The 14678-nt window shown below is 45.7% G+C and overlaps 1 protein-coding gene across 2 annotated transcripts; it reads right to left on the minus strand.

Annotated features, from left to right (window-relative positions):
* Positions 1 to 3: 3 nt before the first annotated feature.
* Positions 4 to 14659, minus strand: aimp2 (aminoacyl tRNA synthetase complex interacting multifunctional protein 2). 2 transcript variants are annotated; one of them, XM_078240607.1, is made up of 4 exons: positions 14453 to 14659; positions 8047 to 8253; positions 1666 to 1897; positions 4 to 504 (listed from the first exon to the last, which is right to left on the minus strand). In XM_078240607.1, the coding sequence occupies exons 1-4, from the start codon at positions 14570 to 14572 to the stop codon at positions 122 to 124; spliced, it is 942 nt and encodes a 313-aa protein (XP_078096733.1). In that variant the 5' UTR covers positions 14573 to 14659; the 3' UTR covers positions 4 to 121. The 2 variants fall into 2 exon arrangements, with proteins under 2 accessions (XP_078096733.1, XP_078096734.1); XM_078240608.1 differs by lacking the exon at positions 8047 to 8253 and having other exon boundaries at positions 14453 to 14645.
* Positions 14660 to 14678: the final 19 nt, after the last annotated feature.

A 14678-nucleotide genomic window follows, 5' to 3' on the forward strand; every position in this document is an offset into this window, starting at 1 on the left:
AAATACCTTTAAAAAGATATTTATTAAATGCTTTAAATAGGTACTTCATTTGCAAATTGAGATTTAAACGCACAGGTATTAGCTGCAATGGGCTAAAACTACAATTTCAATGATAAATTATTCACTTCAGCAGCTTCAGTGCTAGATTAAAGCAGGCTAGATTCTCACATGATTTCACCCATCTCTGGACATTGGCTGGAAAACTGGCAATCTCCGCCTGCCTCAAGGCACAGTATAGCACAACATCAGCCAGTGTCAGATCAACCCCCACAACCCAGGGGTTCTTGCCGAGCGCGGAATTCAAGGAACGTAGCACGGCTGCCTTCTCCTTGTTGCTGCCCTTTCTCATCTGGAAGATGGCGACATCCACCCAGTTGTCGATCTGTGTTGAGGTCACTGCATCGTATCCACGGCCAAGTAGTGCAAAAAGGAAGCGGGCAATATTTCCCTCGCCTTCAATGGAACACATGTTTTGGATGCTGAACTTCATCTGAGGTTTGTGTACTGTGAAGAGAGAAAGCTGTCACACATGGAAAGTCCATCTAAAACACATAGGCAAACCTCAAGCCTTATGCATTCAGAATTTCTATATTTCCCTATTTCATTCCCTGCACTTGGCAGACCTCTGACCAGATTAAGGAACAACCGATAAACAAAGAGCTGCTCCAATATTTGTGTTATGAAGGCCCATTATCATATCAATTATACATTGAAAACCAATAGCCATGCTGCTGGAAGAAATGGCATTGTCCCACATGATGTGGAGATTGTCCCACATGTCAGGGACTGAGATTAAAGAATATTTGATGGGAAATTCCTGACCCAACCACCATCTCCAGGATGATCCCCAGGCAGGAGACACACTGAGGCACTATACCCCTGGTCTGGTAGTGTGGATAGGAGGCTCTGATCCACTGTGTCCCTGATCTGGTGGGTAAGAAGAGACTTTGATCCACTCGGCCCCAGGCCTGTGGGTGAGTGTGAAGGTATTGCCAAAGCTTGCGTCAGAATCAGCATAGTTGCCGTGGTTTCTTACACTGCCTGAACTGTTGGAAGATTATCCTCCTGTATCAATTCCAAACCTCTATTAATATCCCTCCAAATGCTGTTCTAGAATGAACAGTACAGCAAAACTCATGGCACAATTTACTTTCTTGCTTCTTTTGCCAAATCTCAAGATTTTACTCTCACTGATCTAGGTTGTCTGGGTCTCTCTGGATCATTCCACATTTGTTAGTATCACCAACTATTGCACCCACTTTTGAGCGAGATAACAAGGCCAATATTTTGTCCTCTGAGCTACTTATGACAACAAGTTGCTTCAGTATAAAATTTCCCGAATACAGATTTACTTTTAAATGCTTTAGCAGAATCTTATTACAATGAGCAAACTTACTGATTACTTACTAAAATTAACAAAATTGTCCTGTTTAATTACCTTTACAGCAGAGTGTCTCAAACTTCTGCAGTACATAAAGAAATCAGGCTACTGAATTGGATGATCAGCCATGATCATAATGAACGGCGGAGCAAGCTCGAATTGCTTCATCCTGCTCCTATTTTCTAAGAGCTTGATTTGGTTTTCAAAATTACTAAACTGCAAACTCCAACAATTCAGTTTGTTTTCAGAAAAGTTATAAATATGCCCTGATATTTTTTACTCACCATCCTTCCAGACGAGAGTGAAGCCGAGTTGATATTCCCTCCGTGAACGACAATGGTTTCCTTCACCTAGACAGTTCCAGAGTTTGGAGGGAACATTTTGCACCGAGGAGTGTACATGTACTGAGGATAGCACCTTGTATTGTTCACACAACAAACCATGCAGGGCTAATAGGGACAGTGGCACCTCAGAAGGGCTTGCATTGATGACAATGTCTCGGAGAACACCAGAACTCTAAAGTGAAGCATAATTGAAGACAATTGTGAATGCAACACAGATATACAAACTGACTAAAAGGAACAGAAGGAGACCATTCAACCCCTCGAGCCTGTTTTCAGATCATGGTTGGTCTGTACTTCAACTTTATTCCCTTTGATACCATTACCTGATAAAATCTAGCAATCTCAAATCTTACAAATTCAATTGGCCCAGTAATTAACGACAAGTTCCTTTATTAGATTTCACTGGAGCCAAGGATACTATAATATGGACAGACATGAATAGAGACGTGTAAAACATGTTCTTTATCGCAACAGGCTCCAATTGCATGAAAGGATGTCATTAGGCAGTGATTTCATAATCACTACACTGATACAGAGGCTGTTTTCAATCACAATTTGTGTAGAAATGCACGCAGGGTCCAATGATTGGGCCAGCGGCATTGATATCAGAAGCATACCAGGAGATTATAATCCAACGTAAAGTAGATATGTTAGGGACAGTCACATTCTCATTTTTAAAATCTGTTTTACATATCGATCATTTTTATTAATGACCAAGTCTTAAATCAGAAATAATTAAAACTGCTCACTATGTAAACATTTAAGAGGTTGTACATTACTAATATCTGCACTATTGTTGGGGAGGTCAAAGTACAAGTTAAAAAAATTATGTTGCAAATTTCAGTAGCTATTTGCATTAATTAGAAGAAAATAGGAGCAGGAATAGGCCATTTAGCCCTATGAGCCTGCTCAGCCATTCATGATGATCATGGCTGATCATCCAACTCAGTAACCTGAACTCGCTTTCCCCCATATCCTTTGATCCCTTTAGCCTGAGATTTCCCCGCCCCCCCCATTTTTTCTTCTAAACTTCAGCTAATATAATCCTAACTGATTCAATCTCTCCTCATACAGCAATCCCACCATCCCAGGAAGCAGTCTGGTGAACCTTCGTTGCACCCCTCTATAGCATAAACATCCTTCCTCAGATAAAGAGACCAAAACTGCACACAATATTCCAGGTGTGGTCTCACCAAGGCCCTGAATTAACTGAAGCAAGACATCTGTGCTCCTCTGCTCGAATCCTTTAACAGGTTTAAGGTGCGAGGGGCAAGGTTTAAAGATGTACGAGGCAGATTTTTTACACAGAGGATGATGGGTGCCTGGAACCCGTTGCCGGGGGAGGTAGTGGAAGCGGGTACAGTAGTGACTTTTAAGGGGCATCTTGGCAAATACATGAATAGGATGGGAATAGAGGGATATGGTCCCCGGAAGGGTAGGGGGTTTTAGTTAAATCGGGCAGCATAGTCGGTGCAGGCTGGGAGGGCCGAAGGGCCTGTTCCTGTGCTGTAATTTTCTTTGTTCTATTAAGGCCAACGTACCATTTGCCTTCTTCATTGCTTGCTACCTTTCAGCTACTGATGTGCAAGGACACCTAGGTCTTGTTGCACATTCCCCTCTCAATTTATAGCCATTCAGATAATAATCTGTTTTCTGCGACATAAGTGGATACATCTTTCCATGTTATACTGCATCTGCCATACATTTGCCCACTCAACTGGTCCAAATAACACTGAAGCATTTCTGCCTCCTCTGCATAGCTCAGCCTTCCACCCAATTGTGTGTCATCAGCAAATTGGAGATATTACATTTTGTTACCTCATCTAAATCATTAATATTCATTGTGAATAGCTTGGAATCTAGTACTGATCCCGGCGGTACCCCGCTAGTCTCTGCCTGCCACTTGAAAAAAGACCCGTTTATTCCTACCCTTTGTTTCCAAAGAGAACAAAGAACAATACAGCACAGGAACAGGCCCTTCGGCCCTCCAAGGCCGTGCCGCTTCCTGGTCCAAACTAGACCATTCTTTTGTATCCCTCCATTCCCACTCCGTTCATATGGCTATCTAGATAAGTCTTAAACGTTCCCAGTGTGTCCGCCTCCACCACCTTGCCTGGCAGCGCATTCCAGGCCCCCACCACCCTCTGTGTAAAATATGTCCTTCTGATATCTGTGTTAAACCTCCCCCCCTTCACCTTGAACCTATGACCCCTCGTGAACGTCACCACCGACCTGGGGAAAAGCTTCCCACCGTTCACCCTATCTATCTATGCCTTTCATAATTTTATACACCTCTATTAAGTCCCCCCTCATCCTCCGTCTTTCCAGGGAGAACAACCCCAGTTTACCCAATCTCTCCTCATAACTAAGCCCCTCCATACCAGGCAACATCCTGGTAAACCTCCTCTGTACTCTCTCCAAAGCCTCCACGTCCTTCTGGTAGTGTGGCGACCAGAACTGGACGCAGTATTCCAAATGTGGCCGAACCAATGTTCTATACATCTGCAACATCAGACCCCAACTTTTATACTCTATGCCCCGTCCTATAAAGGCAAGCATGCCATATGCCTTCTTCACCACCTGTGACGTCATCTTCAAGGATCTGTGGACTTGCACACCCAGGTCCCTCTGCGTATCTACACCCTTTATGGTTCTGCCATTTATCGTATAGCTGCTCCCTACATTATTTCTACCAAAATGCATCACTTTGCATTTATCAGGATTGAACTCCATCTGCCATTTCTTTGCCCAAATTTCCAGCCTATCTATATCCTTCTGTAGCCTCTGACAATGCTCCTCACTATCTGCAAGTCCTGCCAATTTCGTGTCGTCCGCAAACTTACTGATCACCCCAGTTACACCTTCTTCCAGATCGTTTATATAAATCACAAACAGCAGAGGTCCCAATACAGAGCCCTGCGGAACACCACTAGTCACAGGCCTCCAGCCGGAAAAAGACCCTTCCACTACCACCCTCTGTCTTCTGTGACCAAGCCAGTTCTCCACCTATCTAGCCACCTCCCCCTTTATCCCATGAGATCCAACCTTTGTCACCAGCCTACCATGAGGGACTTTGTCAAACGCTTTACTAAAGTCCATATAGACGACATCCATGGCCCTTCCCTCGTCAGCCATTCTAGTCACTTCTTCAAAAAACTCCACCAGTTGAGTGAGGCATGACCTCCCTCTCACAAAACCATGCTGACTATCGTTAATGAGTTTATTCCTTTCTAAATGCGCATACATCCTATCTCTAAGAATCTTCTCCAACAACTTCCCCACCACGGACGTCAAGCTCACCGGCCTATAATTACCCGGGTTATCCTTCCTACCCTTCTTAAATAACGGGACCACATTAGCTATCCTCCAATCCTCTGGGACCTCACCTGTGTCCAATGACGAGACAAAGATTTGCGTCAGAGGCCCAGCGATTTCATCTCTCGTCTCCCTGAGCAGCCTTGGATAGATTCCATCAGGCCCTCTCCTTTGTGAATACCGACGCAAAGTATTCATTTAGGATCTCCCCTACTTCTTTGGGCTCCAAGCATAATTCCCCACTTTTGTCCCCGAGAGGTCCGATTTTTTCCCTGACAACCCTTTTGTTCCTAACGTATGAATAATACGTTATTCTCCTTAATCCTATCTGCCAAGGACATTTCGTGACCCCTTTCTGCCCTTCTAATTCCCCGTTTGAGTTCTTTCCTACTTTCTTTGTACTCCTCCAGAGCTCCCTCCGTTTTTAGCTGCCTGGACCTAATATAGGCCTCTCTTTTCTTTTTGACCAGTCCCTCAATTTCCCTGGTTATCCACGGTTCTCGAATCCTACCCTTCCTATCCTTTTTTACAGCCACATGCCTGTCCTGTAGCCCTAACAACTGTTCCTTAAAAGACTCCCACATGCCAGATGTGGATTTACCCTCAAACAGCCTCTCCCAATCAAGAGCTGCCAATTTCTGCCTAATCCCACTAAAGTTAGCCTTCCCCCAATCCAACACCTTACCCTTGGGACGCCACTCATCCTTTTCCATCACTATCCTAAAGCTAACAGAATTGTGGTCACTATTTGCCACATGTTCCCCTACCGAAACTTTGAAGACCTGACCGGGCTCATTCCCCAGTTGTAGGTCCAGTATAGCCCCCTCTCTAGTCGGGCTATCTACATATTGTTCCAAAGAACCCTCCTGTACGCATTTTACAAATTCCTCCCCATTCAGAGTCCCAGCTCTCAGCGATTTCCAGTCTATACCAGGGAAATTGAAGTCTCCCACTACAACAACCCTATTTTTCCTGCACCTATCCAGTATCTCCTGACATATCCGTTCTTCCACTTCCCTTGGGCTGTTGGAGGGCTTGTAGTATACCCCCAACATAGTGACTGCACCCTTCCTGTTTCTAAGCTCCACCCAGAGTGACTTGTTACACGACCCCTCTGAATTGTCCTCCCTCTGCACCGCTGTAATATGCTCTCCAACTAATACTGCTACTCCCCCACCTCTTTTGGCCCCTCCTCTGTCTCGCCTCAAACACTTGTACCCCGGAATATTCAGGTGCCAGTCCTGTCCCTCTTTCAACCAAGTCTCTGTCACCGCAACCACATCCAAATTCCTCGTGAGCATTAAGGCCCTAAGTGCGTCTGTCTTACCTGCTACGCTCCTTGCATTGAAGTATAAGCACTCCAGACCTCCAGGCCCAGTGAAGTCATCCTCCCCCAGAGTGCTCTTCTTCTTTGCCAGCCTTGTCCCAGCCCCAAGCTCGTCCCCAGCCTCTACACTTGTAGACCTAATATTTTGATCCCCACCCCCCTGCCATACTAGTTTAAACCCCCCCGAACTGCACTAGCAAAACTCCCAGCCAGAATATTCGTGCCCTTCCAACTTAGTTGTGACCCGTCCTTCTTGTACAGGTGCCATCCTCTCCTGAAAACTTCCCATTGATCTAGGAAAATGAAGCCCTCCCTCCTGGACCAGTCCTTTAGCCAAGCATTCAATTGTACTAACTCCCTATTCTTAGCCTCACTGGCTAAGTCGGTAAACCAGTTTTCTATCCTTCTCAATAAACTATCGCCAATCCCATGCACTTTAATTTTATACACATCTCTTGTGTATATTTTACCTTTCGGACAATTTTGTGATAGAAACTATCCCCATCCATTTAAAAGCAAAGAAACAACCATGGATCACACAAGTGTTGGTATCTGAACTGGATTCTTGATATAGAAACAAATCTTTGTGACCAAAATGGAATCATAATCCGCCAGATAGTGGTAAGGATCAGAAAAGTGGAAGTTGTTGTTGACGATACAAATATGAAAATGGAAATCACAGGAGTTGAGAAAAACAACATATCTATGGTATAGCATAAAAGCAGAACAGTAAACTGCAAAAGAAGAATAAATTGACATCGATAAACAGTCCTAATGCCAGTCTCAAGAGTGCAGCTTAGCTTTTAAATGGCTTCTTTGCAAAGGAAGTTAATGTTAATGTTCCTGATCTCAAATATAAAGGACAGCTTGAATCAGAACAATCCATTAAGATAGGCATTGTAATTTTAATAAACAGCTATGCTCAGTATCATTTGCAGAGCACCGTTTCAGCATATTTTACAGGACAGTACACAAGTGCATACTAAGGCCAGAAGGGGTCAGGGGAGGGTGGTGAAAGTGCTTTTGAAGAGGAAGGTCTTTAGGTTGATTTTGAAATAAGGAAGGTAACCTATAAGTGAACTGAAAAAAAAAGCGCATTGGACAGCATGTACCCAGTGCTCCAAGGAGATCAACAGAAATATCTGTATCTCACTGAGCTGTGTGTGTTAGCTGTGGCTCAGTTGGTAACACTTCCACCTCTAAAATCAGGAGATTGTGGGTTTGAGTCCCACTCCAGCATAGCAATCTGGGCTAATACTCCAGTACAGTAATGAGGGAGTGCTGCATTGTCAGAGATGATTGTTTTTGGGTGAGAAGTTAAACCAAGGCCCCATGTTCTCTCGCAGGTGGCTGTAAATGATCGTGTGGCACAATTTTGAAGAGCAGGAGCTTTCTTCCTGGTGACCTGGCCAGTATTAATCCCTCCATCAACATCACAAAAAAACAGGTTATCTGGTCATCATCAGCGTGCTGTACAGTTTTCAGTGCCGAGGTTGGCTGTCATGTTTCCAACATTATGACAGTGTCTATACTCAAAAGTACTTCAGTGGCTGGAAAGGGCTTTTGAAAAATCCAGGGGTTATAAAGAATGCTTAATAAATACAATATTTCTTTTCTCCCCAGTTAAACAATAGTGATTAAGGAATGAAGTTAAGAAACGAGTTGACATTCAAACTTACCTTTCCCAGTATAGAATCTAAATTAGCTACAGTATGGATTGTTGGTATAAGACAGGTGTGGTTAATTTCTGTAACATCGAGGTCAGCATCTGGTGTAAGGACAGTCTTTGAGAGCCCGTCAACAACAGCCTTCAACTCGTACAAACGTTTCAGAATTTCTGTTTGCCTTGATTCCAAGTTGTGAAGTGCTGGACACTCATCTGCATCCTGAAAAACCAACCAATGGAAATAAGCAGTCATTTTTCTCATTGTTGTTTGTGGGACCGTGCTTTGTGCAAATTGGCTGCTGTATTTCAGCAGTAAGTGGGATTCAGAAGTTGACAAAGAATTGTACTGCGATTCCCAAAGCTGAGAAAGGTGCTAAATAAATGGCAAATTCTTCACTATATTTGTATTATCGGAGATAAAAAAAATAACAACTCACTAAATGTTTTGAATATTTGATGCTGGCAGGCTTGGCTACATGATGCAATAATAATTGTTCACAATGTGCTTTGGCTTTTGACACCCAGATTTCACAATAAATAATCCCAGGAATCATTAAAGGTTAGGGTTAGAAAATAAATAAAGAAATAAATTAGGCCAATGCTGGCTCTTTGAAAGAGTACCCAATTATGTTCCACTCCGATGTTTTCCCCCCCCGTAAACCTGAAATCCTTTTCAGTAATATATATAACTATTAAATCTGTTTCCATCATCATTTCAGGAAATGCATTCCAAACTCAGGACAAATAAAATATGCATTTTCCCCATTCATTCAGTTGCCCATTCCCTTAAATGTGTCCTCTGGTTTCTCACTTTGCATCAATGGAAACAGTTTCTCCATATCTCATCACACTGCACAAGTCAGGTGTAATGGCCATCTCCAACAAGAGAAGCTAGCCATCGCTCCCTGACATTCATTGGCATTACCATCACTGAATCACCCACGAATCAACATCCTGAGGATTACCACTGACCAGAAACTGAACTGGACCAGCTGTATAAATACCGTGGCTACAAAAGGTAAGTCAGAGGCTGGGAGTTCTGTGGAGAGTAACTTAAACATTCACTCTCTCCACCACTGATACACTGAAGCAGCAGCGTGTACCATTATGATGTACACCAGCAATGCTTCAGGCCTTCTTTGACAGACCCAAACCCGTGACCTCTAACACCTAGAAAGGCAAGGGTAGCAGGAAACGCTACCACCTCCAAGTTCTCCTCCAACCCACACATTACCTTGACTTGGAACTATCCTTATTTCTTCACTGTCACTGGGTCAAAGTCCACAAACTCCCTAAAAGCACCGTGGGTGATCCTGTACCACATGGACTGCTGTGGTTCCAGAAGGCTCACCACCACCTTCTCAAGGGCAATTAAGGATGGACAACAGATGCTGGCTTAGCCAGCAACACTCCCATCCCATGACACTTGAACATCACTTCGTAAATCTCTCCTTAACCATCCGTTTCTCCCCACAAAAGTCCCTCATCCCTGGTGGATTCTGGTACCATCTTCTCCAAGGCCTCAGCATCCTTTCTGGTATGGTGCCCAGAATTGATCCTGTACTCCTGCTGAGGCATCATCTGTGATCTATGGAGGTTTATTTAGTATCACTGCCCTTGTTTTTGGTCTGTGTCTCTAGTTATAAAGTCCAGGATCCCATCTGCAATTATAAAAGAGAAAAACCTCAATCAACTTGTCTACCATCATCAAAACAAATAAAATGGCTGTAAATACAAATTATATAATATCTACAGCACAGAAACAGGCCATTCAACCTCTGCTGGTCTTTATGCTCCAGGCAACCCTCGTCCCACCCTTCTTAAATCCAATCCTATTACTTTCTCTTTCCTGTGTTTATCTAGCTATCCCTTAAGTACACTGATGCTATTCACTACAACCACTCCCTGTGGTAGAGTTCCACACGCTCACCGCTCTCTGGTAAAGGTGTTTTTTCTGAACTCTACATTGGATTTATCACTGACCGTCTAATGTTTATGGTGCTTATTTCTGGTCTCCCTCAAGTCAGTGTCACCCTATAAAAATTTCATAATTTTAAAGGCCTCTTATCAAGTCACCCCTCAACATTCTCTTTGTAGAGAAAATAATCCAGCGTGTGCAGTCTTTCCTGGTAGATATAATCTCACGGTTCTGGCATCATTCTCGTCAATGGTCTTGCACTTTCTTCAGTCTCTCTATCTCCTTTTTATAATAGAGACCAGAACAGTGCACAGAACTGGATGACAAGAGTCAATATTAATGAAGACCGTAACAAAGTACAAGATATTAATAAACAGAAAGGACACAAAATAAATCAAGTTAAATATAGATTGCATGCAAGATGGTGCATTCGGTAGGAAGAATAAGGAGGCCACATGCACCTTGAAAACCAAATACAGTAGAGGAACAAATAATTATAGATGCATAAATTACAAAGTGGTGACATATTCATTTCTAGAGGGATAGAACTGAAAAACTGAGGTTTAGAGATGAGATGATCCCCTTTTAATGAAAAACAGGAAAAGTTCCTCATGTAAGTGGATTGTAAGACTTCACAAATGCTGTTTTGAAATACAGACTTCTCACGAATACAATTTCATAGCTACTGACAAACAAAAATAGCAACTCATCAAGATACAACACTTCTGAGATGAGATGTTAGCCTGAGGGCACATTTACCCTCTCAGATGCATGTAAAACATTCCATAGAATTATTTTGAAGGGAAGTTTACCCTGATGTCCTAACCAATACTTATCTCTCAATCAGCAATTTAAAAACAAATAAATTTGTGGGAGCTTGCTGTGTGCAAACTGGCTGTCCCGACAAAAGTGACATTTCAAAAGTAACTGACTAACCATAAAACATTTTGGACATCCCGAGGATGGGAAGGGCGAGTCTCCCTTCCAAAATGATCCTTAACCACGTTACATTTGTAGCTGTTCTGAAGTCAAATTCGACTTTTTAAAAATGGTTTCTCTCTCCACGGACACTGCCAGATCTGCTGAGTATTTCCATTCCCAATACTTTGCTTCATTTAAAAAAATAAACTTGCACAAAACCTTGATTAGACCTCTGCCATACAGCGCGAATACACTAACATTCGCATCCAGCCACCTTCAAAAAAAATAAGTGAATGGAAGGCAGTGAAATATGAAGCTTTGCTGAGGTCTCCCCCCACCCTCCACCACCCCGGGCGAGCTGCGGCCTGAGGTCCCCTCCCCGGCGAGCTGCAGCTTGAAGCCCCCACCCGGGAGAGCTGCGGCCTGAGGTTCCCCCCGGCGAGCTGCGGCCTGAGATATCCCCCCCCCCCCCCCCCCCCCCCGCGAGCTGCGGCCTGAGATCCGCCCCCCCGCCCCCCCCGCGAGCTGCGGCCTGAGATCCGCCCCCCCCCCCCCCCCCGCGAGCTGCGGCCTGATATCCGCCGCCCCCCCTGGCGAGCTGCGGCCTGAGATCCGCCCCCCCCGCGAGCTGCGGCCTGAGATCCGCACCCCCCCCCGCGAGCTGCGGCCTGAGATCCGCCCCCCCCCCCCCCCCGCGAGCTGCGGCCTGAGATCCGCCCCCCCCCCCGCGGCCTGAGATCCGCCCCCCCCCGGCGAGCTGCGGCCTGAGATCCGCCCCCCCCCCCGCAGCCTGAGATCCGCCCCCCCCCGCCCCCCCGTGAGCTGCGGCCTGAGAACAGCATGTTACGGAACCGACGAGGGAACGAGCTATTTTGGATCTGGTATTGTGTAACGAGGTAGGTAGAATTAAGGATCTTATTGTGAAGGACCCTCTTGGGTCTAGTGACCACAATATGGTCGAATTTCTGATTCAGATGGAAGAGGAGAAAGTTTGGTCCCAAACCAGTGTCCTCTGTTTGAACAGAGGGAAATATGATAGGATGAGGGATGAATTGGCTAAGGTAGACTGGGAGAGCAGGCTGGCAGGTAGGATAGCTGAGGAACAGTGGAGGATTTTTAAGGAGATCCTTTTCAGTTCTCAGCAAAAATATATTCCAGCAAAAAACAAGGATTGTAAGAAAAGGGAGAACCAGCCGTGGATAACGAAGGAAATAAAGGAGAGTATTAAAATAAAAACAGCTGCGTACAGAGTGGCCAAAAATAGTGGAGAAACAAGTGATTGGGAAAAATTTAAGAAACAACAAAGAGAGACTAAGAAAGCGATAAAGAAAGGAAGGATAGACTATGAAGCTAGGCTAGCAATTAATATAAAAAATGATAGTAAAAGTTTTTATAAATATATAAAAAGGAATAGAGTGGCTAGAGTGAATGTTGGACCCTTGGAGGACGAGAGGGGGGAGTTAATAGTGGGAAATGAGGATATGGCTGAGTCTTTAAATAAGTTTTTTGTGTCGGTCTTCACGGTGGAGGACACAAATAGTTTGCCAAATATTAACGATAGAGGGTTGGCAGCAGGAGAAATACTTAATACAATTAATGTTACCAGGGAGGCAGTGCTGGGTAGACTAATGGGACTGAAGGTGGATAAGTCCCCGGGTCCGGATGGAATGCATCCCAGGGTATTGAAAGAAATGTCAGAGGTAATAGTGGATGCGTTAGTGATTATTTATCAAAACTCGTTGCATTCTGGGGTAGTGCCGGTTGATTGGAAAACGGCTAATGTTACGCCGCTGTTTAACAAAGGAAGGAGACAAAAGGCGGGTAACTATAGGCCGGTCAGCTTAACGTCTGTAGTAGGGAAAATGCTGGAATCCATTATTAAAGAGGAGATAGCAGGGCATCTGGATAGAAATGGTTCGATCAATCAGACGCAGCATGGATTCATGAGGGGAAAGTCGTGCTTGACGAACATGTTGGATTTTTATGAAGATGTGACTAGGGCAGTTGATGGAGGAGAACCGGTGGATGCGGTGTTTTTGGATTTCCAAAAGGCGTTTGATAAGGTGCCCCATAAAAGGCTACTGAAGAAGATTAGGGCACACGGAGTTGGGGGTAGTGTGTTAAAGTGGATTGGGGACTGGCTATCCGACAGGAAGCAAAGAGTTGGAATAAATGGGTGTTTTTCCGGTTGGAGGAAGGTAACTAGTGGCGTGCCGCAGGGATCGGTACTCGGGCCGCAACTATTTACCATTTATATAGATGATCTGGAGGAGGGGACGGAGTGTAGGGTAACGAAGTTTGCAGACGACACAAAGATAAGTGGAAAAGTGAATCGTGTGGAGGACGGAGAAGATCTGCGGAGAGATTTGGACAGGCTGAGTGAGTGGGCGAGGATATGGCAAATGGAGTATAACGTTGAGAAATGCGAGGTTATACACTTTGGAGGAAATAATAACAAATGGGATTACTATCTCAATGGAAACAAATTAAAACATGCTACCGTGCAAAGGGACCTGGGGGTCCTTGTGCATGAGACGCAAAAGCCCAGTCTGCAGGTACAACAGGTGATCAAGAAGGCAAATGGGATGTTGGCCTATATTGCGAGGGGGATAGAATATAAAAGCAGGGATGTCTTGATGCACCTGTACAGGGCATTGGTGAGGCCGCAGCTGGAATACTGTGTGCAGTATTGGTCCCCTTATATGAGGAAGGATATATTGGCATTGGAGGGAGTGCAGAGAAGGTTCACCAGGTTGATACCGGAGATGAGGGGTTTGGATTATGAGGAGAGGCTGAGGAGATTGGGTTTGTACTCGTTGGAGTTTAGAAGGATGAGGGGGGATCTTATGGAGACTTATAAGATAATGCGGGGGCTGGATAGGGTGGAGGCGGAGAGATTCTTTCCACTTAGTAAGGAAGTTAAAACTAGAGGACACAGCCTCAAAATAAAGGGGGGTCGGTTTAAGACAGAGTTGAGGAGGAACTTCTTCTCCCAGAGGGTGGTGAATCTCTGGAATTCTCTGCCCACTGAGGTGGTGGAGGCTACCTCGCTGAATATGTTTAAAGCGCGGATGGATGGATTCCTGAGCGGTAAGGGAATTAAGGGTTATGGGGATCAGGCGGGTAAGTGGTACTGATCCACGTCAGATCAGCCATGATCTTATTGAATGGCGGGGCAGGCTCGAGGGGCTAGATGGCCTACTCCTGCTCCTATTTCTTATGTTCTTATGAGATCCGCCCCCCCCCCCCCGCGAGCTGCGGCCTGAGATCCGCCCCCCCCCCCCCCCCGGCGAGCTGCGGCCTGAGATCCCCCCCGGCGAGCTGCGGCCTGAGATCCCCCCCGGCGAGCTGCGGCCTGAGATCCCCCCCCCCCCCCCGGCGAGCTGCGGCCTGAGATCCCCCCCCCCCCCCCCCCGGCGAGCTGCGGCTTGAAGCCCCCACCTGGGAGAGCTGCGGCCTGAGGTTCCCCCCGCCCCCGCCCGGAGAACTGCGGCCTGAAGCCCCCCCGCGGAGAACTGCGGCCTATGGGAAGCGCAGGCCTGTCTAACCCACCACAAACAAACCCCCGGCCATCTCGTACCTGAGCATCGGCCGCGCCTCGATGAACGTTCGGCAACTTGTACATGCAAGTGGGCAGGTCGAGGTCGACGCCTCCGCCATCATCATCCAGGTGGTACGGGTTTAGCTTGTACATCTCCATGTGTCCAGCGCACCTCTCACCAGCCGGCCCTGTCAAAGCACCATAGAAACCGGACACCTCGCTCGCGCTGCTCTCGCCCACCCACCTTCACCCGATTGGCCCGTCA

This window comes from Mustelus asterias, chromosome 23, assembly GCF_964213995.1.
Source record: "Mustelus asterias chromosome 23, sMusAst1.hap1.1, whole genome shotgun sequence".
NCBI classification, from domain to species: domain Eukaryota; kingdom Metazoa; phylum Chordata; class Chondrichthyes; order Carcharhiniformes; family Triakidae; genus Mustelus; species Mustelus asterias.